Source organism: Babylonia areolata, chromosome 3 (genome assembly GCF_041734735.1).
Source record: "Babylonia areolata isolate BAREFJ2019XMU chromosome 3, ASM4173473v1, whole genome shotgun sequence".
NCBI classification, from domain to species: domain Eukaryota; kingdom Metazoa; phylum Mollusca; class Gastropoda; order Neogastropoda; family Buccinidae; genus Babylonia; species Babylonia areolata.
The window spans coordinates 51,432,873-51,460,243 of NC_134878.1; the positions used below are offsets into that span (position 1 = coordinate 51,432,873).

The following is a 27,371-nucleotide window of genomic DNA, read 5'->3' on the forward strand; positions in this document are numbered from 1 at the left end:
GAATGAAAGCATGGATTTATCTTGAATTTTTCTGAAGTCGATGGGTATGCTGGTAAAAAAAACCATGTCACACATTGTTAATCAACAGAAAATTCACTGTAACTTGTTAGCAAAGATATGAGTAGTGATTTTGCAGTGTGATATAAGATGCTAATTCTGCCTGTAGAAGAAAAGTATTATAGAGTTGGATGGAGGTAACATACATTATAGATTTTAATGTTACTTTTTTAAATTTTTATTGGTGACATGTGAAGTTATGGATGTTCCTAAATGGTTGTTTTCTTTTGTCTGAAACAGTTTTTCATGTTACATTTGAAGTAACCTTTGTGGATGTCTTCATAGAAACAGTTGAAATACTTTTGAATGCAATTTCAATCTTGAAATATTCAGTTTAAAGGTGGTTCTCACAGTGTGAAAGTTGTGAACAGTGTGTGATGAAACATCATTGTTAAATGAAACTGCTTGGAGGCATCAAGTTCACATCAAAATGGTACTTAAAACTGAAAAAGATAAGACAAATAATTTTTTTAAATAGAAAAAAGTTTTCCAGTTTTCCCTTGTTCATCATGCATGTCCCAAAAATTGGCCATAAAATCTGTATTCGGTCGGTATACTCCATACCCCAGAAGGTGTGAAAGGATCATTAGAAAGTTCAAAAGCATGCTTACGAGGGGTGTTCATTAAAGATTTCCCCCGACTTAGTTCTGGGTATTGTAGGTTGAAACTGCACGTGTATAATGATACCCGTCACTATAGTTCACTTGGTAATATATATCTTTGAACTCTTGACAGTTTCTCTTTTACAAGTGCTATAGTGGAGTAAGGTGTAATAATGGATTCAGTTGAATGCAGAGCGATTATCAGGTTTCTTTACTTTAGAGGCTGCACACCAAGATAGACGTTCAGTGAGATGAAAGAGACTTATATGATGTAGTCAAGCACTGGCGTAGACAGTTCAAGTGTGGATGGACATTGTTGGAAACATCTCCCATTCCCAGGAGACAACAGTCTGCCATTGATGAAGACAACATCTGGCAAGTGGAGGCCACCATTTTGGAGGATCGCCGCATAACTGCTCGCCAACTAGCCCAAGATGTCAAGATCAGTGTGGAGTCTGTGGGAAAAAAAATCATCAATGACCATTTGCACATGCGGAAGTTGTCTGCATGATGATTCCCTGGTTGCTTGCACCTTTCCAGAAGCAGGAATGAGTCACGTGGCCATGTACCAAAAAAAAAAAGAAAGCAGGACTTCAACAGACTAATCACGTAGGATGAAACATAGGTCCATCACTATGATCCAGAGACTACAGCCTGGTTGAAGCAATGGAAGATTTTGACTCGCCTCCTCCGAAGAAGGCACTTGTCCAGTCCTCAGCAGGCAAGTTCATGCTCACAGTCTTTTGGGACCAGCGCAGAGTAGTGATGATGGATTTCCAAGCAATGGGTACCACACTTACTGGGACATACTACGCTTCATTGCTGCAGAAATTGCAGGAGACCATCAAAACAGTGAGGTGTGGCATGTTGACCAAAGGTGTCTGCTTCCTGCAAGACAACGCCCTGGTTCACGACTCGCATATTGCCCAGACAGAAGCATGGTCCTGCAGCTATGAAACCCTTTCCTTTCTCACCCTCCTTATTCTCTGAACCTCACACCATCTGACTTCCACCTTTTTCCAACCATGAAGTCGTTTTGAAAGACAAGCACTTCCCAGATGATTAAATGCTTATTTCCAAGGTCAAGTCATGGCTTCTGGCGTAACCTGCAGACTTCTACAGGCAAGGTCTTCACAGCTGCATAAAGCAATGGGAGAAGTGTGTCACCCTTGGTGGTTCCTGTGTAGAGAAAGACAAAAAAGTGTGTGAAGTTTAGTTCCTCTCAGTCCATGGGAAGTGGGACAGGGGAAATCTTTATGAACATCCCTCACAGACCACGCTTATAACTCACTTTGTACTGCACACTTGCTTGAAAGTTTTGCAGCTTGAAATATTTCTCTTTCGGTTTTTCTCTTTTTTTTTTCTTTGCTGTTTTTTGTGGCTTGTTCTGTTCTTGTTTTTTTTTTGTGTGTTACCAATAGATGACTGATGAATTTCAGGATTGTGGACAACCTGCCATGTGCCACCAAGTTTGAGATGGAGAACAAAGATCCACAAGTTGAACAAGGCTACAAGTTGGGCTTTGTCTCTGGCAATGATGTGAGGCATTACAAGCGTGTGTGTGTGTGTGTCAGTGTGTGTGTGTGTGTGTGTGTGTGTGTGAACGTACTTTTTGGTTGTTTGGCTTTATGGGTTTTCTGTGTAATATTTTGGTGTTTAGCTTTTTAGTCTTTACATTTTTGTGTGTGAGTGTATGAACGTATGCACTAGTTTCTAACTTACTTTCCGAGTGTCTGACCTAGTTGTCACAGTCATCATTAAGAAAGTGAGTCATATCCATATTTCTTAACCTGTGGTGTAGTGATCTGAGACAGTGACAGCACGGGACATCGATTTGGTTACAGGCTTTAATGGAAAAAGGAACCGTTGCCTTATTAAAGCACATTTGATCGACACAATGAGGGATTTTGTTTGTTTTGTTTGATTTTTTTAAAAATGTGTACACACTATACATGATTAAGCACCAGGAGAATATCTAAGCTTAGTATGCAAGAAAGGTTTTTATTATTCTGAAGACCTTTGGATGTTTTTTATTATTATTATTTTTTTTTTATACTAGGCCTAAAGTGGATGGTTTATTTTGTTGATTTGCACTCATTGCAGTATTTGTTGCATTATTTGCAGGTGTACTTGAATAACCATCTAAAGCTGATTCTCAGTTACCATACTGAAAACAAGTAAGTGGTTGCCCTGCTCTGCTCATTATCACCTTGCCTTGTTCAATAATGCATAAGTGAGTCACATGCTGAACTAAAATCACTTTTTAGTGGTGCTGGGAGGGTGAGAAGGGCGGTATTCATTGTTTGTCGTGACATTCACTTATTAAATTATGTACATGTTACTGACAATCTTTAGTGTTGTGACATTCATTTGTGGTCTGAATACATTCTTTACATATGTCTAACGATCTTAAGAATTGGTGAAATTAGTTGAAATTGAATATTCTGCATGGAGCATAAGGTACAGATATATCATTGTGTTTTTTTCTGTTCTTGTTTCTTGTTGAGAAGTTTGATCTGAAGTTTTTATTTTTGATTTATGCTTTGTTACAGTTTTTTCTGTTATATTGTGTTTCAGCTGGTTATTATTATTGTAAAGTTGCCTGCCTGGAAATGATCAAGTTTTCAGTGGAAAATTTAGTACAGGAACAAGATATTAAAAGTTGGGCGTGTGAATATGCTATAATTTTCTTGCAGTATGGCAGTCATTTTTCCCTTGATCTGGACCCCTTCACTTGTGATAACATCTTATTGATGGAAAAAATTAATCACAGAACAAGTGGACATATCTGGCACATTGAATAGCATGACCTGAAAAAAAAAAAGAAAAAAAAAACTAAAAAGAAAAACATGGTATAATATTGTTGGTGTTTGGAAACAAGTTGAAAAATTATCAGAAGTCACCACATGGAAATACCCATAAACAAAAGCTTCTTTATACTCTGGCTTATCAGTCAATTACAAGCCTATAGTTGATTTCTTTGTGTGTATATAAGAAGAGTCTCTTGTGACCAGTGAGCTTGTAATGCCAAAAACAAAGAACTTAGATCCTATAATTCAGTGTTGAAACTGAAGGTGAGCAGTCATCGAACATTATTGTTTAGGTTCCAATAATGCAGGCATTATTGAGGCAGATGCTAATGATAAAGCACATGACACTCTTCAGTCTATGGCAGAACTGGAAAATTGTCCTGCAACCTTCACCTTAAATATCAAAAGATGATTGTCCAGTTTTCTTACTGGACTCTGTGTCAAGTTTTCTTATTGGACTCCAGGAGTTCAGATTTTTCTTGACCTCTCACTGGATTATGACAATGAACCTGTTCTTTTTCTTTTATGTAGTTTGAATTGTTACCATGTTAAGAGTTTATTGCTTTAATTCAGCCTTGATTTGCAAATATGAAACTACTTTCAAGTTTCATGAGAGAAGTTATAATGCATGTGTACCTTATTTTGTTTTTCTTCCTTTGCATGGAGTGGGTTCTGATGAAAGTCTCAAAAGAGGTACATTATTTGATTTTCTTATGTGGGAGTGGAGGCTGGGGAGGAAAAATGTTCATGTTTTGAAGGGTTGCTTGATGGCTTGTGTTTAATAAACTTTTTTTTTTCAATTTTCAGCCAAGATCACCGTGTAGTAGGGTTTGAAGTGGAACCATACAGGTTAGTAGAGACATATCACTTCTCAATTTATATTAGAAATAATTTGTTAATGTTTCAAAGTCTGTAACTTTGAATCGCAACATGTTTAATTCCATAAAAATGAAATAAAGGGTTTGTGCTTCAGGCTTTGTGACTGAAAGTGTTCATTGAGAGTGAAGCAAGAAGGGTGAAGATTCTTTACTGCCACCTCATGTCTAAATAAAATAGAACATGTGAATGGCTGATTTCACACAGTCCACAAGTGTACTGAAAACTGGATATCCCTGCAGCAGCATGGAATCTGTATTAGTGTTACTCCAGAAAAGAGGAAAGGGGTAGCATTGTAAGTCAAACAAAATCCAGTTACATTGAAAATTCCTGAATCTGTTTGTCAGATGACAAGTGTGCAAAAAAGAAGATATTCTGGTTGCCACACGAATTTGGGTGACACATGTAGATATCAATACACCAGCTTATGTTATGGAATTGATAAGTTAATGTGAATTCTGACCACAATATTAAACAGTGCAGGATGGATGAGATAGAACTGGATTTGATTTTTCCTTCAGTAAGTAACTGTTATATTTCATTGACCTTGTATCTTGTCTGCCTAATATTTTGTGCACACTTCAGATCTCAACAGACATGCGTATATGTAATGAAGCCAGTTGTTTGCACACTTCTTGTGCTTTGTCAACAGTGTTGGTATGGAGCAGCTGGACAAGGACACAAAAGGACAGTGCTCACTGAAGTCTGCAGATAAAAAACCACTGCCACAGAAACTGAACGAGAAAGGTGAGAGATGAGTATCAATGTAAGCATAATCATTTGTATCAAAGTACCTACCCTCTTTTGCCGGTTTTTGTCATTGAACATTGATTGTTTGAGAAATATTCACTGTGCAGTGTGGCGCCTGCTGATAGCTTCCATTGCTTAACTGCTCACTAGTGGCCCAGGCAGTGTGGAATGTTGGTTTTCCTTACTTTGGCACACGTCATGAATATAGATCACTTGAAACTGTCCTGGAGCAGCTTATTGTTATGGTGCAGCTCTACTTCCTGTCTGCAGGTGTATTTGCTTTACTATTAAAGCAGATATTTTTCTACAGAATATTGCCAGGGACAACCCTTTTGTTGCCATGGGTTCTTCTTCATGTGGTAAATGCATGCTGCATATGTAACTTAATTTTATCATCTCATTCAGAATACTAGCACCCAGACCACTCACATTGTGTGGAGGGGGAAGTAAAAATCTTTTCCATGATGGACACAAAATACTTTCTAGTTGGGCATATTAATTATTATCATCGCTCCACCTTAGGCCACCATGTGGAAAACCTCCACTGAAGCTGAGTACAGTACAGTGATTTCATAGTGTGTTCCACCAGCACATTTGACCCACTGACCAGCTGTGGTACTGGGATAAATATCTCAGCATTGTCAATGCAACCAGGTTAAGAGTTGACCGTGGCAGAGTGGTTGACAGAGTGAGTGTTTTCAATGAGAGAAAGTCTAACAGCAAAGTGCTGCTGTTCATGTGGTGTGGGAAGCATAGATCATAGTTGCAGTGGACATCTCTAAACTCCTGGAAAATTTAGTAATCATTGATACTTCTTGTGTTATGGTACAGGAGAGACAGAGGTGATGTTTTCTTACGAAGTGGAGTGGCGGCCATCCACTGTGCGCTGGGCCTCCCGCTGGGATATCTACCTGGCCATGACTGATGTGCAGATCCACTGGTTCTCCATCATCAACTCGGTCGTCGTTGTCTTCTTCCTTTCAGGTCAGTTGGCACAATTTGCTGAATTTTTCTTAGTCAGTACGGCAGAAACCTGGTTTATTGTTTGTTTTTGGTTGTCGTTTTTTTGTTTTTGATGGATTTTTTTTGTTTTGTCTTTTTTGTTTTGTTTTATCCTGTTTCGGGAGTTGATATCATTAAAGTCTTTGGAAAGTACAGAACAGATTTTTTTTTAAAGAAAAGCTAATATGTTTCATGGGGAAATGTTTTAATTGAAAAGAACTATGCATGTCCAGCCCAAAATGTGTGTGAATGGTGAAGATTTATGATGTTCAGTCTTGTCTGACTGACCATCAGAACAGCAGAGGAGGCAGCTGCTGTCCAGACTGTCTGGGCTAGTACTTGATTGTAGTAGAGAGTGTCTTGTTTAAGTTACATCCCCACTCTCTCTGCCATGAGGGTTTTAGGACAGGCATTGGGATAGTTCCCAAAGGCCAAATAGCGGCTATGGCTGCAGTACAAAGAGCTGCTGCAGTTTTGCCCCCAAGTTGGAGAGTCATAGTCCTTCACAAAAGACTAAGCTGTAATAATGCAAGGCAAAACTAGCACTGCAGTGTGTCTCTGTTCCTCTCTTTGTTGCAGGCATTCTGACCATGATCATGGTTCGCACCTTGAGACGTGACATTGCCCAGTACAACAAAGATGATGACCTGGTAAGGGCTTATTCATTCTTGTTGTGCTGATAATTCCGTGAGTTAGGTTTTTACTTCTCCTGTGAAGAGTAGAGGCAAACAGTCTTTGGTTGATAATAGAAGTTTGTAAGTTTGGATTTGTTAGCCTTTTTTTTGTGTCGGACTTTTTGTTTGTTTATTTGTTATGAAGGAGTGCATGGCTGAACTGTCTTTTCAGCTATTTTTGGCAGACGTTTTGTTTGTTCCAAAGGAGCAGATGGTTGGGTAAGGATAAAAAATTTTCCAAGGTAAATTTCAGTTTTAGTTTCAGTTTCTCAAGGAGGTATCACTGCATTCTAACAAATCTGTATACATACACCACATCTGCTTAGCAGATGCCTGACAGCAGCATAAACCAACATGCTAGTCAAGCCTTAAGTGCATGCATATATATATGTGTGTACCTATCTGAGTAGATTTCTTCTGTATAATTTTGCCAGAGGACAACACTTAGGTTGCCATATGTTCTTTTTCTGCACATCAAGTGCATGCTGCACATAGGACCTCGGTCTGTTGTCTCATCCAAATGACTAGAAACTCAGTTTGATTTTCCAATCAAACGTGGGAGTAAGGGCGAGAGTGGGATTTGAACCCAGACCCTTGCAGACACTGTATTGGCAGGTAAACATTAACCATTCAACCACCTTCCTCCCTACACAGTTTGCAGTTTGAATTGAAAAGGAGCATATTTCTCAGAGATCATGTTATCCTGACTTCTGTTTTCAAATGAAAAGGGTTTTAGAGAATAATTATCAGCTGATAGTTACTGGTGTACAGTCTAATGTTGAGATAATCTATATCTAGTTACTTATATTTTGTTTCAGATTACCTCTGATGTAGCAAAATTTGCATTTGTTTGCAAAATTCCATTCCAAAGTGATATAAAATGGGTTTACGGTTGCAAGATGTTTATTTTTATCCTGATAGAGAGCAGGAAACATTTCTATTGTAATAAGAGGATAGTTTTGCAGCATAAGTGGTTATGAATACTGTATCTGTAAGTTTTTTTTTATTAAACAGGAGGCTATTAATTACTGAGGAAATATTGTTCAGCATTTGAGCAACTGACATAGTTCACAGTTCATGGTGTGGTCTTGTCCTATTTTCAGTATCTCTTTGCAGCAGTCATCAGTTTGCAGAAAAAAAAGAAGTGTCCAACTCTGGTAATCATGATAAACAGGAGAAGACTATGCAATTTAACTGCAGCAAAAAAAAAAAAAGAAAAAGTAAAAAAAAGAGTGCTTGTATATGGCATTATTGGGTGGCTCTAAACAGATTTGGTCTGTATTAGTGAGATTTTATGGGAATTTATTACTACCATTATGATTATTATTATGAGTGCAGGATGAGACAGTGGAAGAGACCGGGTGGAAACTGGTGCATGGGGATGTGTTCCGCCCTCCTCGCCACGCTCGGCTGTTGACGGCTCTGGTGGGGGCTGGCATCCAGGTCTTCTTCATGGCTTTCATCACCATCTGTGAGTCGGCATGGTTTTTTTTGTGTGTATGTGTTTTGTGTGCAAGTGACTGATGTTTTATGGAAGTATGCGTATTTTGTGTATCGCATTTATGAGATCTGTAAGCCACTTGCATTGGTTACACACTACATGATAAAAAGTGTTTTTTAAAAATTGTGTTGGTATCAGTGTCTGGTCTGTAAAAAGTTGTTACGTGATATGAAGTGTATGACAGGCTGATGAAAGAAAAGACACTCTTGAACAAAAACCATGGCTTTTTTGTCACTCTCTTTCTCTCTGTCACTCTCACTGTCTCTCTCTTACACTCACACACTCTCTCTCTCTCACTCACTCAAACTCAGAGAAACCTGATTCAGTGAATAACACAAGGCAAGCTGTCCCAGGCTTTTCAGAGTCTCCAGAGTCTGAGGAAAATGAACATTCAGACATCACCCACCTCCATTTAAGCAACAAAGAGCAACAGGATTCCAGCACCAGTCTCTCAGTTTGCTTGTTTGCTCCAGATTAAAAAAAAATTTTTGAACAGTATTTTCAGTGGATTTATCTGGTTGCTGTTGCAGTGTATGTGCTTGGTCAGACTGTGTGAAGAAGATACATGGAAATTCAAAAGCGTGGGTAGTCTTCTGCTATTTCTCATGGTTTGGGACCATATTTTGGAAAGTCAGTTACCTGTTTGAATTGCATGCATTTTGCATTCGTCCAAAAAGAAGCCACACTGAGTCTTGAGGAAAATGTCACAGTTTGTAGACCATTTGTTATTGAAAATTTTCTGTTTATTTAAATGTTTAAAGGAGGCGTAGAGAAACAGAAGAGAAATGGAGAGTTGTTAGCTGGGAGAATATGGAAGATGGTTACTTTTTTTTTTTTTTTTTTTTCCTGCTCCTCTCACTTTCTGTCCACTCATTGTTTTTTGTTTTCCTTTCTCCTTGTTCATGCTTGGTGTGAACAGCGTGTAAAAGTAATGATCTAGTGAAGCATGCATTGTTATTGATGGTGCGTATGTTGTGTTTCAGTCTTTGCCATGCTGGGCATGTTGTCGCCTGCCTCCCGTGGTGCTCTGATGACAGCCAGCATCTTCCTCTTCATGTTCATGGGGTCAGTGGCCTGTCGCCTTGCCTTTTACTTCATCACTATGTTCATCTTGACTTACAATGCCATTCAGTCCAACATTTCTTAGCAAAGAGTTTTTTTTATAAAGAGATGATTGTCACAAGATCGCAAATCTTCAACACCCAGTGACAAAGTTGGTCTTCTCACTTGACATGCTGACTCTTCCCAGATAGTGAGAAGTTGATGAAAGGATAATTATTTTATAATTTTGATACTCCCCAAAGTTAAACCATACACAAGACAAGCACACACAAACACACACACACACACACACACACACACACACAACACACAAAAGAAATAAATCAAAAATATGTTCTTCTCACACACACAAGTCACTCAAACTAGCCCCCCACTACCCCTCCAAAAAAACAGAAAGAAATAAAGTATATGATTGTTAACTGTTTCTTCATTGCCCCTATTGTCTTGAAGTTTGCAGTCACACACGGTGACACCACTTAACTGTGCAGTTGCAGTTGCTGCACAGGTTCTGACTCCTCACGCCTTAAAAAGCACAGTAAAAAGAGGGCGCTAGTCAGGGAGGCAAAGGGGAGGTTACCTACTTCTGAGAGGTTATCGGCCATAGCTACTTTAGTTTTCTCCGCATAGGCGGATAGTAGTTTGCACAGGACAGGAATGTCAGACCTCTGCCAGAGTCTGCACTAGTGGGTCACGGTAAGTATGTTATTTAAACGTAATTTTAGGAAGAAAATTTCCTGTCTGTCTCAGCTGTCTGTTGACTGGCCCTATTGGCGGAAGAAGGTGGAGCAGGGCAGGGGAGGTAGACAGTGGTGAACACCCTTTTAGTGGAAGAAGCAGGTTGAGGCAACCCAGATGTAGGAGAGTAGAGGAAAGGGAGTAGATGTCAAAGAAGATAAAGTTGCTGGTGGTGTAGAAGATACTGATGAATCTGTGGACAACAGGGACACAGGGGCCTTTGCCAAACACTACTGGCCGCACTCATACTCTTCCCATTCAAGGGCTCAGATGGTTAAACACTTAACTGCAACAACTGGCCAGTCTTTGTAATCCACAGATCAGTGTTACATCTACCACACAAGAGCTGAAACTGACAGCACTGTTCTCAGCTCATCAGCTACCACACAGTATTAACCTGCTCATGAAAATTATATCCCGTGCACACAATGCACAACTAGTACTTAAATAGATCTGCACATGTCGGGCACATTGGAAATTAACTAACTGTAAAAAAATAACACCCATTATTTCACAGTGAGTACACATTGCAAAGTACATCCCCTGACAGCAAGGAATAATCATTTTATCTTAAAATACATACACTGACAGTGACATACACAGGAAACAAACATAGCATTTCAGCACTGCGTCCACTGACTTAGTCACAAATCAGTGAGTCACAATCGCCTATTGGAATAGTTTCAAGTGTTAAACCTACCAGGCTTTTCTGTGAAGGTATTCTCTGCAGAATAGTGAACTTTACCCAGTCTTCACACAGGACAGGTCACAGGAGGTGAGGAGGTTTACTCAGAGACAGTAGACCCCTAAATAGGGTTAGGTGCACACAGAGCAACCTAATTCTCATTGGCAGTCAACGCTGCCTCCTGTAGATCTATAACTCAGCAAACTGACAGCAAACCACCTGCATATCAGTTTAACACTGCTAATTTTCTGTTCTTAACATCACATTAATTTCCTCTTTGGACCCCTGTCCTCAGCTCACACTCTAGCAGTTCAAACCTAGTTCTTCTTCCGTTTCCCACTCAAGTAACCATGCAAGATATGGCTTTTCACAGGCTGATTATGTTTGGCATCAGACAGCCATTTTCATGCGACTAACTTAGCTCGTCTCTCTAGATGTAGTGTTTCAAATTATCACAACAGTCACCTGCCATAGGCGAGCTGACACTCCAACCTTGCTCTGAACAGGGGTGTTAACCCTGACCTCCAAATCTTAGTCAACAATAGCTCCTATCTTTTCCCTCTACCAATAGAAGAAAAAAATAGCATCTCCCTGACCAGCCTTTGCCAGCCCAGGTCAACTGGTCAGTGGTCTTCACCCTTACACAAGAATTAGCTAATTTCAGCTCTAAAATACCTATGAATCAGCCTGAAACTCCCAAGCAAGAGGCGACCTAACTCTGATTAGCCTCTCAGACAACAGTTTGCCACCAGCAGAGCAGCAACACTGGCAAATCGAATGTGTTTGAACAAAACAACAAATCACTAGCAGACAACAATTTCCAGTTGTCAGTCTTGACAGTGACAGTGGTAATTTTGACATGCATTTATGCGATCCATTTTGGTTTGGAATTAGTTCATAACACTACTTTTAATACTGTTTGCTGTATTCCATTGTTCCAAAATGATGAATGTATTTTGACTACCTCAATTCTTCTTCATGCAGTGGATGAGATTTAACTGTTTTCACTCAGGTTTGTGTTAACAAGTGACAGGTCATCTTAAATGTTTGATTTGAAACACTGCTCTCATTTCATTTGGCAGCCAGTGATACATTTAATTGCAGGGACTAATTGCACATTTCCAAATTGCATGGACGGACAGCACATTTAATGCTTTGAATTTGAAAATGACATCAGTGTACTTTGCTGGGGAAGTTTCTTGCTACCTGCCTGAGCAAGAATCTGTTGATAGAATTTTAAGTCATGAACAATATATAAAAAAAAAGAAAAAAAGAAAAGGCAAGTGTCCAGACTCTAGCTTTCTAAATGTTCCTTTCACTGTGACTGAACATTGTCAGGTGTGTTCATTGTGTGCAGGTTGTTTGCTGGCTACTATGCTGCGCGTCTGTACAAGACCATGAAGGGCACACTGTGGAAAAGAGCAGCATTCCAGGTAAAGAGCGGAGCCAGTCAGTCAACCAGTGATCTTTTTCTCAGCCTGAATTCCACACAGGCAAATCTTTTGTGACAGAAAAATAAACAATAATTCACAATTGCTGTGCACAGATGTCATTTTGCACAGTTTTTAATTGGTCCCTTGAGGTTGACAGCAGTGCACCAACTTTTGGTTCAGGCTGTGTCAGTGAAGCAGTCGGTCCCAGTTTGGGTTTGGAAAGGATGGAAATGGCAGTGTTAAAGGGAACTGATTGACCTTGGAGAGTGGATTTTAACCGACTGTGTCCTCCATCTGAGTTTTCTGGGTGTGCAGACAAGCATCTGATGAGTCATCAGAAAGTGCCACCTTGCTTGCTGTGAACACCTGAAATATGTACCTGTTTAGTTTGTAACAGATTTGTAAATGCAGTGCTCTTTTATATTTGTCCTTAGACTGCCACGGTGTATCCTAGCATTGTCTTCGGTGTCTGCTTCCTTCTCAACTTCTTCATCTGGGGAAAACATTCTTCAGGAGCTGTGAGTATTTTCTGGAGCATTTGCATTAAAATAGATATCACAACAGTTGTCGGATCATTTGTGTGTGTGTGGTTTAGTGATCATGGGAAGAGGAGCATTTCACCTTCAACAGATTGTATATTTGTAGAAAACACTAAAATCTGGAATTTGTGTGTCCTAAAACATTAACTGAGTTGAGGGGCTAAATATACTGTTATTGTAGATACAAAAGTATGCTGTTATTGTAGATATAAAGAAATCACAACTCACAATATTTGCCATATAAAAACACAGATATTTTTAAACATTGAATCAAATAAAAGGTAAGCTGTTGAGAATTGCACTCAGGGGGAAAAAAAGAGAAAGAAAACTCTGAAGCCAGTTGTTACCTCCTTTCAGTGAGTTTAGCTTGTCTGCACCCGTCAGGGGCCTGTTTTGAACTTCTCATGCTGTGTAAAACTAATCACTATATTTGCACAGTGTCAGTTCTAGTGTCTTTTGAAATCGTTGAATATGTGGTTGTCACTGTGATCAGTGTACAAAGGTCACAGGTCCTGGTTGATGTATAGTTCCCCCACCTGCCTGTCCATTCATATTAATCATATTAACAGTGGACATTCAGACATTTAATGCACATGCACGCATGAATGCGCGTACATGCACACACACATACCGTAGTATAGTCCAAGTTTTTCTCTTTGTTGATTGCAGGTGCCCTTCACAACAATGCTGGCATTGTTCTTCATGTGGTTTGGGATCTCTGTACCACTTGTGTTCCTCGGCTTTTACTTTGGCTTCAGAAAAACCGTAAGGCAGCCTGTTTTATCATTATCATTTTTATCATTATCATTTTATCATCGTCTATTTGTCATTGTTGTTTTTTGGATTGGATGAGCAGCAGATTGATAAATTGTTCTAATTTTCTTCTTTCAGCAGTAGAAATTTGTCAGATTATGAAAACGTTTGCTCTTTCTCATCTCACTAAGGTCAATTTTACATAAATAAAGAAAATATGTTTTTTTCTCTGCTCTTTGTTGTCTCATTCATTCTGCTTGGTCACCAACTCGCGTATGCACACACTTGCACACACTTGCTCGCATGCATGCACACACACGCGCGCACACACACACACGCATGCACGCACACACACGCATGCACGCACACACATACACATGTGCACATACACTCACTCGCATACATATTTCACTTCCCTTCTGCCTCTTCTGCCCACCTACACAAATTAGTCCCATCACAGATTTTGTATTGATTTCATGCTGGTTTTCTGCAGATAGAGTAGCTGACTTCCAGAAAAGGAGCAGACGCTAACTGAGCTTTCATCTGTTTTCGCAGCCCTATGAACATCCTGTGATAAGAAGCAGATACTAACATATCTTGCCTCTATTTTTGCAGCCTTATGAACATCCTGTGAGGACCAACCAGATCCCCAGACAGGTCCCAGAGCAGACGTGGTACATGAACAACTTTCTGGGGTCAGTTGTGGACAAGAGACTGTTGTGTGTGTGTGTGTATGTGTGTGTGTGAAGTGATACCTGGTTTCTTTTGGCTTACATTTGTATTTTGTATTTATGTGTAGCTTGTACTTTGTGTAAAAGAACCCACAAGGAGAAGAATTGATCAAAGCTAATAGGTTGGAGGGGGGGGGGTGGGGGATGAAATGTGCCTTAGCTCTGTGGTCAGCACTTTTTGTAGTAAGTCAAGTGTGACATGAAGTAATCTGTTGTGTCTAAAAAGAAAGAAGGTGCAATATGATACATTAAAATATGGTTCATGACTGACAACATAATGTCAGAGTGGTTTTAGAGCTGTACTTTCAATCTTGTGATCATGTTTGTGATCCTGGTATCAGCACTTGGTGGGTAAAAATTGGAGATTTTTCCTATTTCCCACATCAGTTTATTGGCAGACCTGCTAGTGCTTTAATCCTCTTCATGTGTATACACATCAGAGTTTAGGTTTTATGTCAGTCATCAGTCATTGATGGGGTTTAGGTTTTGTGTCAGTTGTCATTCATTGACGCATACAATTTTTAAATGATAATCATTTGACTTTTTGATTTTTGATGAAGACGAACATAGAGGGGGAAAAAAATCAAAACTCGTACTGAGCTGCTTGTGCATATGTGAACGGTGGAGGAATACATTGCGAGTTTACTTCTTTTTTTTTTTTGCCACCACTCTCCTAGATTGAGGATGGCTGTGATACATGTCAAACATTTCACCATAAAATATCATTATCTGAATTGTGGAGTATGCTGTCAAAAGGAGCTGCATAACATCAAGAAAGATTGTATGAGTGTTCAGAGCAGTTGCAATCTCTCCCATTATTTGCAAGCATTTGGAGAGTCTGAATCTGGGAGATTTCTTCAGTGTTTGTTTGCAACTTACACATTTACCTTGATGTTTGCAAGAGTTTGGCCCTTTTGAGTAAAATTGAGACTTGATCAAGATAAATATAAGTGAACTTTAACCATCATGTTTTTATTCTGTCATTTGAGCATCCATACTGTGTTTTGGGGGTATGTTCATGTTTCTATAACCAATCTTACACATACTGACATAGATATCATTATCTTGAAAATGCATTAGATCTTGCTGTGTATACACAAGATTGGAATTAAACATGTCCGCATATTATGCTGGTTTGATACTTTAGGAAATTTTAGAGACATTTTGCAACTGTGAAGGCTTGGATTCCCACAAAGCAGAGGAAAATACTTTCTTCAAATGATGGTATTAAAATAACACCAGTGTAAATTTCGCTGTGGATCTGATGTCTTTCAGTTGTACTGCTTTACTTAAGGTTTTGCATTTTCTTTTGTATTGATAGGATAATAATTTGAACATTTACTATCCAGTTTAGTCAGCATACATCAGTGTTTCAGAATTGCAGAATAAAGTTTAGTGACTATGTTGTGTTTTCCATGTTCATCTTGTCACAGGAAACATTAGCACATTGTCTCCCCTATCCCATATATCTATTTCTCTCTCTATGTCTATTTCTCTCTCTCTCTCTCTCTCTCTCTCTCTATATATATATATATATATATGTATATTCATATCTATATTTATTGATATATGAACCATTTCACATACCATTGGTGATGGACAAAGTACAAATTTAATTTCAAATATTGGGGGTGTGGGTTGGGCTGATGAGAGTGCTGGGGGCAGGAATATGGTGGGTTTTCTTTCCTGACTCATTCATTTGAAAATGAAACATTGTTTTTGTAGCAAAACGGTCAAATGACCCATGGCTTCCTGAACTAAACCTAAACTCTGAAACTTGTTGCAGATTACAAACACACTTTAAGATCCTGTAATGCATGTCATTGTTTGATAGTTTCATGAAATGCTAACATACCTAGCTTGCATTTAATAATGATAATAATAATAGTATTTATATAGTGCTGAATCTTAGTATTTATATAGTGCTGAATCTTGTGCAGAGACAAATCTAAGTGCCTTCACACCAGCTATTCACACACATGCATAATTCTAAAACTGTAAGGTAGGGGAGGGAGGTTATCTTGTGAAGAGGTGGGTTTTAAGGCCAGACTTGAAAGAGCTGAGTGTGGAGACCTGACGAAGCGAAAGAGGAAGTTCATTCCAAATACAAGGTCCAGAGACAGAGAAAGTTTAGTGAGAAAAATGGTGTTTGACTGTCAAAAAGGCAGTGTTAGAAGAAAAGTCATGTACAAAAAGGCCTACTTGCAGTAGGAGTGAAAGAAGAAGATGCAGCCTGCAACGAAGCAAGCAAGCAGAACAGTATGTGCAGTACAGCACAGTGTCTTTGTGTCTGATTTGCTTGTTTGTTGCTGTTTAATGTGTGATATTTTGTATAAGAAAACAAGATTGCTGTGTTGAAGTCATTAAGAAAACCCTGAAAAGTCTGTAGTATGAACTCTGTTAGTACGTTTGCTGTGTTCACATACCTGTAATGCTGCACATGTTTCAGAACACTCATGGCTGGAATTCTGCCGTTTGGAGCCATGTTCATTGAGCTGTTCTTCATCTTCACTGTAAGTCTGAAATTTATCAAATTTCTGATGTTTTGAAGAGTGTCTCTTCATTTGACATACTCTGGTAGTGTTGTAGGAATATCTCATTGAGATTTGCATCTTTGATCATTGGTCATTTCTGAATGTTTACCTACCTTGTTTACTGCTGCCAGCTTTTGCATGGGAACCATCCTCTTCCTTTCTTTTTGGCCCACAGTTTTCATAGATAGTACATGCCCTCTTTGTTTACACTCAGCGCTGCTAGCCAAGAATTCGCATCAGAGGGCTTGGGCAAGGTGAGTTGCTGAATCTTAAACACTTCATTCCCTTCCTATGGGAAGATAGCTGGCTCTTACCCTGAAATAATGTGCTATGGGCTTATATGGGGAGTCAAGTATCATCCACCTATCGGATGTGTCTTGGGGTGTGTTGCTCAAATTTCCTGACCAACACTGTGATTGTCTATATGTCTCAGGCTTGGTTATTGCTGGGATATCATTATGACTGAAAGCATACAGTTCAGCATTGTCATGCAGTCCCAAACATGAAATGGACCTCCATAGCAGCATTGTCATCATTGTCCTCTTTCATCATCAATTAAACATAAAAAAAAGAAAAATGTCCCAGGTTCTGTGGCCTTTTATGTCCTGCTCTCATAGTGATCTCAGTTTCGATTCCCCACCACTTCATTGTGAGTCCTGTCAAGGACTCAGGTGTCAGCTGATTCATGGGGGACTGTTGTTGTAGGGTCATGGTGAAGGTCTCCACTCTAGGGAGAACCTCACTCATTCTGGCTCCGTGACTAAGCCATTATTGATGTTAGAATGTTAAGTCAGAACAGGCACTACTGAACACCACAAGAGTGACTCAGCAGCAGCGCTGAGTCTCCTCTGGTGTGTGGCCTTCTGGTGACCTAACACGACATCAGTAGTTCTCTTTGGACTGCTGACGCTGAGACTGCAGCAGTTGAACACAGGTGTGGCTGTGGATGAGAGACTCAGAACAAGCAACATGTGAACAGTGCCACTGAAACAGTGCTTATGACGGAGCAGCAAAAGAAACAACATTGTGAATGTCTTTACCTTCATTATTTCTTTGTTTTTATGTGTTTTTTTCCCTCCTACATTGAATAGAAATACATTTGATGTCAGTTTGTTGTATAAGGTTTGGTTTTCTTTCCCACTGTTTTAAGTAGACAGTTATTTTTGTGTTTCAGGCCATTTGGGAGAACCAGTTCTACTACCTGTTTGGTTTCCTGTTCCTGGTGTTCCTCATCCTCATTGTGTCCGTCTCTCAGATCTCCGTGGTCATGGTCTACTTCCAGCTGTGTGGAGAGGTACTGTGCACTTCATGTCTCCCCTCACCTCGTGTCATGTCTCCCTTATGTCATGTCTCCCCTCACTTCATGTCATGTCTCCCTTCACCTCATGCCACGTCTCCCTTATGTCACGTCTCCCTTCACCTCATGCCATGTCTCCCTTATGTCACGTCTCCCTTCACCTCATGCCACGTCTCCCTTATGTCACGTCTCCCTTCACCTCATGCCACGTCTCCCTTATGTCACGTCTCCCTTCACGTCATGTCATGTCTTCCTTATGTCACGTCTCCCTTCACCTCATGCCACGTCTCCCTTATGTCACGTCTCCCTTCACGTCATGCCATGTCTCCCTTATGTCACGTCTCCCTTCACCTCATGCCACGTCTCCCTTATGTCACGTCTCCCTTCACGTCATGCCATGTCTCCCTTATGTCACGTCTCCCTTCACCTTATGTCACGTCTCCCTTCACGTCATGCCATGTCTCCCTTATGTCACGTATCCCTTCACCTTATGTCACGTATCCCTTCACCTTATGTCACGTCTCCCTTCACGTCATGCCATGTCTCCCTTATGTCACGTCTCCCTTCACCTCATGCCACGTCTCCCTTATGTCACGTATCCCTTCACCTTATGTCATGTCTCCCTTCACGTCATGCCATGTCTCCCTTATGTCACGTATCCCTTCACCTTATGTCACGTATCCCTTCACCTTATGTCACGTCTCCCTTCACGTCATGCCATGTCTCCCTTATGTCATGTATCCCTTCACCTTATGTCACGTCTCCCTTCACCTTATATCACGTCTCCCTTCACTTCATGCCATGTCTCCCTTATGTCACGTATCCCTTCACCTTATGTCACGTCTCCCTTCACGTCATGCCATGTCTCCCTTATGTCACGTATCCCTTCACCTTATGTCACGTCTCCCTTCACCTCATGCCATGTCTCCCTTATGTCACGTATCCCTTCACCTTATGTCACGTCTCCCTTCACCTCATGCCATGTCTCCCTTATGTCACGTCTCCCTTCACCTTATGTCACGTCTCCCTTCACCTTATGTCACGTCTCCCTTCACCTTATGTCACATCTCCCGTCACCTCATGCCACGTCTCCCTTATGTCACGTCTCCCTTCACCTTATGTCACGTCTCCCTTCACCTTATGTCACGTCTCCCTTCACCTCATGCCATGTCTCCCTTATGTCACGTCTCCCTTCACCTTATGTCACGTCTCCCTTCACCTTATGTCACATCTCCCGTCACCTTATGTCACATCTCCCCTCACCTCATGTCATGTCTTCCTTATGTCACATCTCCCTTCACCTCATGTCATGTCTTCCTTATGTCACATCTCCCTTCACCTCATTCCATGTCTCCCTTATGTCACATCTCCCTTCACCTCATTCCATGTCTCCCTTATGTCACATCTCCCCTCACCTCATGTCATGTCTCCCTTATGTCACGTCTCCCTTCACTTCATTCCATGTCTCCCTTATGTCACATCTCCCTTCACCTCATGCCATGTCTCCCTTATGTCACGTCTCCCTTCACCTCATTCCATGTCTCCCTTATGTCACATCTCCCTTCACCTCATTCCATGTCTCCCTTATGTCACATCTCCCTTCACCTCATTCCATGTCTCCCTTATGTCACGTCTCCCTTCACCTCATGCCATGTCTCCCTTATGTCACATCTCCCTTCACCTCATGTCATGTCTCCCATATGTCACATCTCCCTTCACCTCATGCCATGTCTCCCTTATGTCACATCTCCCTTCACCTCATGCCATGTCTCCCTTGTGTCACATCTCCCTTCACCTCATGTCATGTCTCCCTTGTGTCACATCTCCCTTCACCTATGCCATGTCTCCCTTGTGTCACATCTCCCTTCACCTCATGTCATGTCTCCCATATGTCATGTCTCCCTTCACTTCATGCCACATCTCCCTTCACTTCATGCCACGTCTCCCTTCACTTCATGCCACATCTCCCTTATGTCTCCCTTCACCTCATGCCACATCTTTCTTCACTTCATGTCATATCTCCCTTCACCTCATGCCATGTCTCCCTTCACTTAATCTTTCTGCTGTTGTCCACTGTACTAATGTACCCAGTTCGGAAGGAAACAAGACTAGATTGCTGTTAAACAGTTTGGTCACCTGTTATATGGTGATGCAAGTACAAATATCTTTTTTTGTTGTGTTTTGCTTATATTTCTTTGTATGGGACAGTGTGTAGGATACTTTAAAAGATGATGTTTAAAAAAGACAATAACAACAACTACAAAACAAAAACTACATGGCTGTGTGTAACAAAACCAAACCAAACAAAACCATGTGGCCATGCGTAACTTACTGTGTTTTTACAGTCAGCAGATCAGACACCTATGTTTAAGATACTTTAGTGAGCATGTTTCTTCAGTGCATTATGAAGTATGAACATGTTCTGTCATATGGTCACCTAAATTTCTTTCTGCCTTCGTGGGCTACAACCCATGTTTACTTCTATGATTTGTTTTGTTTTTTGGTATGTATAAGGGGGCATTTACATGTAAGACAGCTTTCACTCTTGCCATTACAGCAGCCATATTGTATACTATTATTTTTACAGGATTACCACTGGTGGTGGCGGTCCTACATTGTATCTGGAGGCTCAGCCATTTACGTTTTCTTCTACTCCATCTTCTACTTTCAGACCAAGGTAAGACACAAGTCATCTTTGATTTGTTTGTCATGTTTTTGTGGGTTTTTTATTTTATTTTATTTTATTTTTTTAGTATTATTATTGCAGTTGTGTTCATCCATCTGGGTTGTTATCCTCACTTTGGAAGCATCTGTAATCTTTTCAGAAGTCTAGCTTAACTCTTTCACTGCCAAGTTTCTGTGTGAAAAACACTCCCCAGCGCCTAATACTATAGAAGCTCTCAGTCACGTTTTGGCTCGTGTGAAAACACTGGATTTGGCCATTTCAAACTTGGTCAGTGGGCGAAGGTAAGTCATTGTTCCATTGTGCTGGAAATTGGTTGTAGCTGTCAGGCTTTGTTACATTGTGAAAAATGGTCCTTTTGATGTGATCTCTTGATGTTTGCCAAAGTCGCCTATGGTGGTGCAGTGTCTAGTCGACTGAAGTTGCCTATAGCGGAGAATTAAATAAGGAAAGGTTGCAGAGATACTAGTAATTTTGTATTCATGTCTTGGAATGAAAGAGAAGGGCTTGCTCATTAAAATTTCCGTGTGTAGAAGCATGATCTAAAGATTGGATTGGGCGACAAGTTATTAAGACATACACTACTTTGGCCACAATCTCAGCAAGAGGACACTTGATAAATATAGAATTTTAAAAAAGAGCATGCATCATTGTTAGTCGACTTGCTGTCAGTAAGGACTGGATAAGAAGAAGGTGGGGGTGGGAGGGGGGGGGGGTTAATGGGGGGGGTTGTTGATACAACTTGATTATCACGCCATTATTGATTGAGGGGAACTGATTTTGTTGATGGCTTCCTTTCCTGCAGCTGGAGATCACAGAGTTTGTGCCCACACTGCTGTACTTTGGCTACACGTTCATCATCGTCTTCACCTTCTGGATCCTCACTGGCACCATTGGCTTCTTCGCTGCATACTGGTTCATCCGTAAAATCTATGGTGCTATCAAGATTGATTGAAACAGGGAGGAGGGGACTGTTCCATCCATGTCCGGGCCATCAGTCTGATGCTGGGACCTCACTATCATTGAACAAGCTGAATTGTCATTGGTTGGATGTTGGGTTACTTTGGGGGACTCAAGTTCTTGTGTCTTTGATATATTTTGTAAATGTAGTGCGGGTGAATGAGTGTTTACAATGCTGTAAGCTAATTGAGTTCCAGGACATTTAACATTCATAGCTTGTACCTTTATGTTGAAGCTCTCGGTGCATCTCATCCTTAGTTGCCAACTTACTTCAACCTTTTTATTATTCATTGACATTATTTCTCACCTTTTTTTGATTTTATGACAGGTGTCAAGTATGGATTGGATGTTAGAAAACTGGAGCTTTGCCAGCATCTTCCACACAAGGTGTTTTTTTTTCATTTTCCCCTTTAAAAAAAAAGAAAGAAAAACGGTCAGTTTGATAATGGGCTAACACAGGACACAGAGTCAGAGTATGGGAGCATACAGAACCCAACTTTGCATGGTATGTTGGTCAAAGACCTGTGGTGGAAGACATTGATTTTGTAGTCAATTCATGCCATTGGTTGTTGTATGTTGGCATCATACAAGTGAGTTACAGGTCATGTGTTGATTCCATGTCAGTTTTGACATCTCCACAGCCATTCTGCCGCTGAAAGAGGTGCCTGTCCCACATATCATGTCCTGACATCCATGTAAGCATGATGTGTTCCTGTCCTGCTGCCTCTTGAATCGCAGAAGTGCTGCACTGTCTCTCCACTGATTGCTAGGGATATATGAAAGTGGTTGAGTGGACATCCTTATGATCACCCATCATCTGAGAACATGGTATGAGCGTAGATGCAAAATACTCATCTGCATCACAAATGCAGAGTGGAATCTGCTCAACATGGGCTTTAGGGGACAAGAGAAACTATTCTGTTCATGTCATCTACTAGTTTGGATGATAGCAAGTGTGGGAACTGGTTGTCAGTACATTTTCCCCAGGTCTGTCATACAGTGCTGTTCATTGGTCATGTGGAAAAGACCTGTGAGAAGGGAGAAAACACCTCCACCATGACAGATTTTGGACTGTCTGTGTTCCCCTGTATGCCTTGACTGCAAACCAGTGTGATGAAGTTGGGACAAGGTCAGGCGAAGTGGTGTAGGGAGGGAGATAATGCCTGTACTTTGTCACTGTGTTACACTGGACATCACTCGTATGAATCATATTCTCTTGTTACCCACATTCATGTTGACTGGACTCCACTGTTGAGTAAATTTGTTGCTTGAAGTTTGTGCACTAAATTTATGCTTTTATTCGGTTATCCAGTTACTGTGTCAAGTATGTGTTCCAAGAGAATGTGGGTTTAAAAAGAAAAGATGAATATTATGTGTCGCAGGTCATCGTGATAGAAAAAGCAGCAGTTTTATGTTTACTTTGATTAAAATATAAATTCATTGGTGGGAACCTGTGCACTTTTTTTTTTTCAAAAGGCCTTTTCTGTGGGAAAAAATGTTAAATAGCAAAACTTAGTGAAAAGTGTTTTGGTTGTATATGGCTTTTATGTTGAGATTATTCCTCTCTTTATGTATTTTATTACATGATTTAGATGAAGTTCCACCTTTTTTTTTAGTCAGATTTTTCCTGTGATGTCAAAGACGAATGTGTGTGTCAAGCTTCAGGGGTATGCCTTTGTACTGGAATCACCAACACCTAGAAGAAATGGTGCAGCTGATCAGTTTTCTCCATAACAGATGACATTCCATTGTAGCTGACAGAGTCACTCGACTCGAACCCACCACTCAGTATGTCCATGTCAGACTCAAGGATGCAGTGTCTGATGTGTTGGTGACAGATGCGAGTGCTACATGCCCAGATAGGTACTGACCTGTGTGTGGTTCTACTCGTCCTCGGTGTGGAGTGGGTTGCAATCTGGAGAAAGCAGACTGGATTCAAAAGTGTAAAGAGAAGAGATTTATCTGCTGTACAGGAAACTTGCTGTGTATGTTTGGTTGTTCTGGTTGAGATTTTCAGCCTTTTTTCTCTCCAGCACCGTTCAAGATAGGGATCTGCTGACCTGTGCATTTTTAATGGTGTGATTTTGCGGGGAGCATACCTTTGGTTTTGCACATCCTGCCTTATACACACTGAATGTATTAACAAACAAACAAAAAATTGTCTGGCTTCTGTAAAATTTCAGGATTGTAATTTCATATCTGCTCCTGTAGTGAGTTTAGAAAGTATGTGCAGTGATGCTAGTTTGTTGTCCATTTGTGTTATTTTAGGCCTCAGCACCTTAAGTTGAGAGACTGTTGTTCAGTTGTTTTTATTGGATATGGAATGGTAAAGTTGTAAAACAAAATGTGTTGGATATTTGACACAATACAGGTTTTGATCTGCACTTGAGTTTTTAAAAATTTTATTTGAACCTGTAAACTGATTACAATCAACTGTGGTTATTGAAATGTTGTCCTGTATTTGTTTGCTTCTTTCATTTATTTCTTGTAGAAAAAACTATTTGGTTTTATATCACTAATTATAAGCTTATGTGATTTTTTTCATCTTCATTTATGTTATCTGTAAATATCAAAATATAATGAAAGAGAGAGGGAGAGAGCGTGTGGGATTCACTTATGTTGACTGATGGGTGTCTGGTAGGGCAAATGAGAACAGAAGAGAGTGACAGGAGTCTGGAACACAAAGGGATGTGTGTGTGAGAGAGAGGGGGAGGGCAGGATGGTCATACGCTGTTTCTGTTTGTCCTTCCCTCGATACATGTCTGTGTTGAAATGGAAACATCCCATTGTTTTTTCTCTATTGTTTGTCTGTGTTTGCAAAATCTGCAACTACTGTTTGTTGTGTGTGAGTGTATGTGTGCAGATACATTACTTAAAGAAAAACGTTTTAAACACTTGATTTTGAAATTGGATTCAAAGTGTTAAGAATTCAATTTTAAATGTTTTTAACATGTATAGAAGACTAACAATATTAAAAACTTTTAACATGGATAGAAGAGTAACATTCATATAGTCTGTTGCGAAGAATGAAGTTTTGAATGCTTCAGATTGGACAGATGAAAATGTATTCTCATTTGAAACAAATAAAGCAAAATTAGCAACCTCAACCCAAATCTAATGCCCTCAGAATTGACGGTGTTGATCACAGTCATGTTTTCAGTCTCCTCTCAGAAATTTTCAGGCGGAAACCTTTGGTGGTTCTTGCTCAGGTTTTTGATAAATGTTCTTACAAATATAAGATTAGCTGTGACTGCAGTTAGTGGAGAGCCCATGGCTTCTCCATGTATTTATGCAGAGGGATCAGCCATAGATGAAGTGTCAGTCTTAATTTTTGGGTTGTTAGACAGCATTGTTATGCCATTGTGAGCTGTGTTATTTTCAGGTCTTCTTGATCAGTTCATCACTTTTTCTCTTGGAATGTTACCAGGATGTTGGCATCACATGAGACCAGGGACTTGTATGGTTTTTTTTTTAATCAAACTTTCTGGCTAAGGCGAAACCTCCACTGCTGAAGGTAACAGGAGACTGAAACCTTGTGACTGTGATAATCACCGTTGATTCTGCTTTTATTTATTTTTTGTTATTATTTTTAAATGGTAGCATGGGGGTTTTGGTGGGATGTGCCCTGGTATTGTTTTATAGAAGAGACAGTATTTTGAAAGTTCAAGAATGTGTGTCGTCACGATTGTTTTAGCAGGTACGTGACTATAATGGTGTGTAAAGTGATAGCGGGTTTGTGTTTTTATGTGTACAACTGACGGGAGCATGTATGCGATTTGACCACATTTCATTTTGATGTATATGTGTAATATTTAAGATTGGCTCAGTATGGTTTTCAAGTGTGAGGGAATGTCTGTCTGCACAAGTGGGCTGGGTTTGGAGGGTTTGCAGTTAAGGTGTGGGGTAAAACGTGCCCTTTCTGGATCTTTTCATGGTTGGCAAATTGGGTGTGGTGGCATCTTCAAAAGATGTTAGTTGGTTTTAGTTTTTGAATAATGTGCGTTTAGGAAAGTGTGGCGAATGTAGCCAGATGCCCATTTTACTGTGAACACATATTGTTTGGACAGATGGATGTTGAATCTATTCTTGTTGATGTTCAGACCACCAGAGCCATTTTGATTTTCAGAATGCAGAGACTCCCTGGATTGCGCCTGCAGGTCTGAGTGGGAAATATTATTGCTTGGTTGATCAATAAAAACTTCACTGTATTTTATGTGTGTGTTTGTGTGTGTGTTCTCAGCAGGGCATTATAAATGGTGTAAGCTGCAGCCCGGAGGTTTGCTCCATTCTCTGGCCTTTTTTCCCCACTCACATTTGTTGGGTGGTTGTTGCTTTGTATTTATTTCAGTGGCTCACTTTTCTTGTGCACTGTTGGAGCACTCTTGATCCCTTTGATTTCTTATTTTCAGTTATCAGTTCTTTTCTCCTTTCTCCATTGTTTTCAAGTTGTTGGTCTAAGCTGCATTGGTCTTCTTTATCATAGACCATGTGCCAGGTCTCAGGGATGGGAGGCTGGTAGTTGAGCACACACACAAAAATGCACAAACTTGCACAAAGAGAAGCACACACAGACACCAAAGTGCGTGCGAGCACACACACACACATGCAGAAACTGGCAAACAAAAACAGTACTACCAAACCAGCAAAAAAAAACCCCCAAAAAACAAGCAAGCTACTTAACTGCATTAGGATATTATTGTGAGGGATGTAAGTCGAGTCCATGTTGCTACAAAGAGACAGTCGTAAAGACCTTGACTGTACTAGCCTGGGTGCTAGTCTTTCAGACGAGAAGATAAGAAAACCGAGGTACCATGTGCAGTACGCACTTTTTAGCACACATAAAAGAACCCACAGTTACAAAAAAGTTTGTCCTTGGCACAATTCTGTAGAAAAATCCACTGACGGTAAAACAAATAAAAATGGCAACACACTCTCCATAGGTAAAGTAGCCCGAATTTCTCTTAGAAGAATCTGTTTTGATAAAAAGAAATAGTTATGATACAACTGCAATACAAAAAAATCTTGAACAAACTCGACAGTCTTTTCTGACATTTATCAAGCAAAATACTACAATACATTTCAAACTTTGTCTCAGTGCTGGAACACAAAACTCTCACACAAGTCTGTGTCACGTTTCCATAGGAATCTTAAAAAAAAAATTTTTTAAGGTGGGGATGGAACCTAATTTGCTACGCAGTTGTGAGCTCAGAGGCATTGTGGCCAAATCTGTTGGGCTGGACTACTGATCCAGAGCTGACCAGTGATCTGAGCTCCAGGCCCAGCCGGATTCGCCATGGTATGCATGTCCATGGAAACGTACTCCGATTTTCCTCAAAACATCAAGTGAAGAAGGTTGAAGTGGTGAAAGGAGAGGTTTAGCTCCCCCCCCCCCCCCCCCCCCGACCCTCCCCTGAACCCCTCCCTTCGGAGCAGACCGACACATGTGTGCGTGGTGCGTAATCATATGTGCGCGTGCTGTAGCGTGACCTATACGACAGCATTCGAAAGACTGACATGGTTTTTTTGTGTCCGATTGAAAATATAATTTGGATGTTAGAACAGTCACACGTAGTCAGATCACTTGGAACTTACAAAACATTGAGACAGTCAGACAGAGAGGACTCAGACCCGTTATCACTTGAGAAACTAAAGAAATCATGTGTGGCATGCAGGCTGTTCAAATCTGC

General features: G+C 40.4%; 1 protein-coding gene across 3 annotated transcripts in view; it reads left to right on the top strand.

Moving 5' to 3' along the window:
- Positions 1-25,892, top strand: part of LOC143280087 (transmembrane 9 superfamily member 4-like) — a 51,004-nt gene extending 25,112 nt beyond the window's left edge. For all 3 annotated transcript variants that reach the window (XM_076584606.1, XM_076584605.1, XM_076584604.1), the window contains exons 6-21: positions 2,099-2,198; positions 2,784-2,836; positions 4,277-4,318; positions 4,998-5,092; positions 5,927-6,079; positions 6,677-6,747; positions 8,110-8,242; positions 9,256-9,337; positions 12,112-12,187; positions 12,622-12,705; positions 13,396-13,491; positions 14,095-14,174; positions 16,660-16,723; positions 17,919-18,038; positions 20,629-20,718; positions 21,530-25,892. In XM_076584606.1, the coding sequence (XP_076440721.1) occupies positions 2,099-2,198; positions 2,784-2,836; positions 4,277-4,318; positions 4,998-5,092; positions 5,927-6,079; positions 6,677-6,747; positions 8,110-8,242; positions 9,256-9,337; positions 12,112-12,187; positions 12,622-12,705; positions 13,396-13,491; positions 14,095-14,174; positions 16,660-16,723; positions 17,919-18,038; positions 20,629-20,718; positions 21,530-21,679 (1,489 nt within the window). In that variant the 3' untranslated portion in view covers positions 21,680-25,892. The remainder of the gene's footprint in view (positions 1-2,098; positions 2,199-2,783; positions 2,837-4,276; positions 4,319-4,997; positions 5,093-5,926; positions 6,080-6,676; positions 6,748-8,109; positions 8,243-9,255; positions 9,338-12,111; positions 12,188-12,621; positions 12,706-13,395; positions 13,492-14,094; positions 14,175-16,659; positions 16,724-17,918; positions 18,039-20,628; positions 20,719-21,529) is intronic.
- Positions 25,893-27,371: the final 1,479 nt, after the last annotated feature.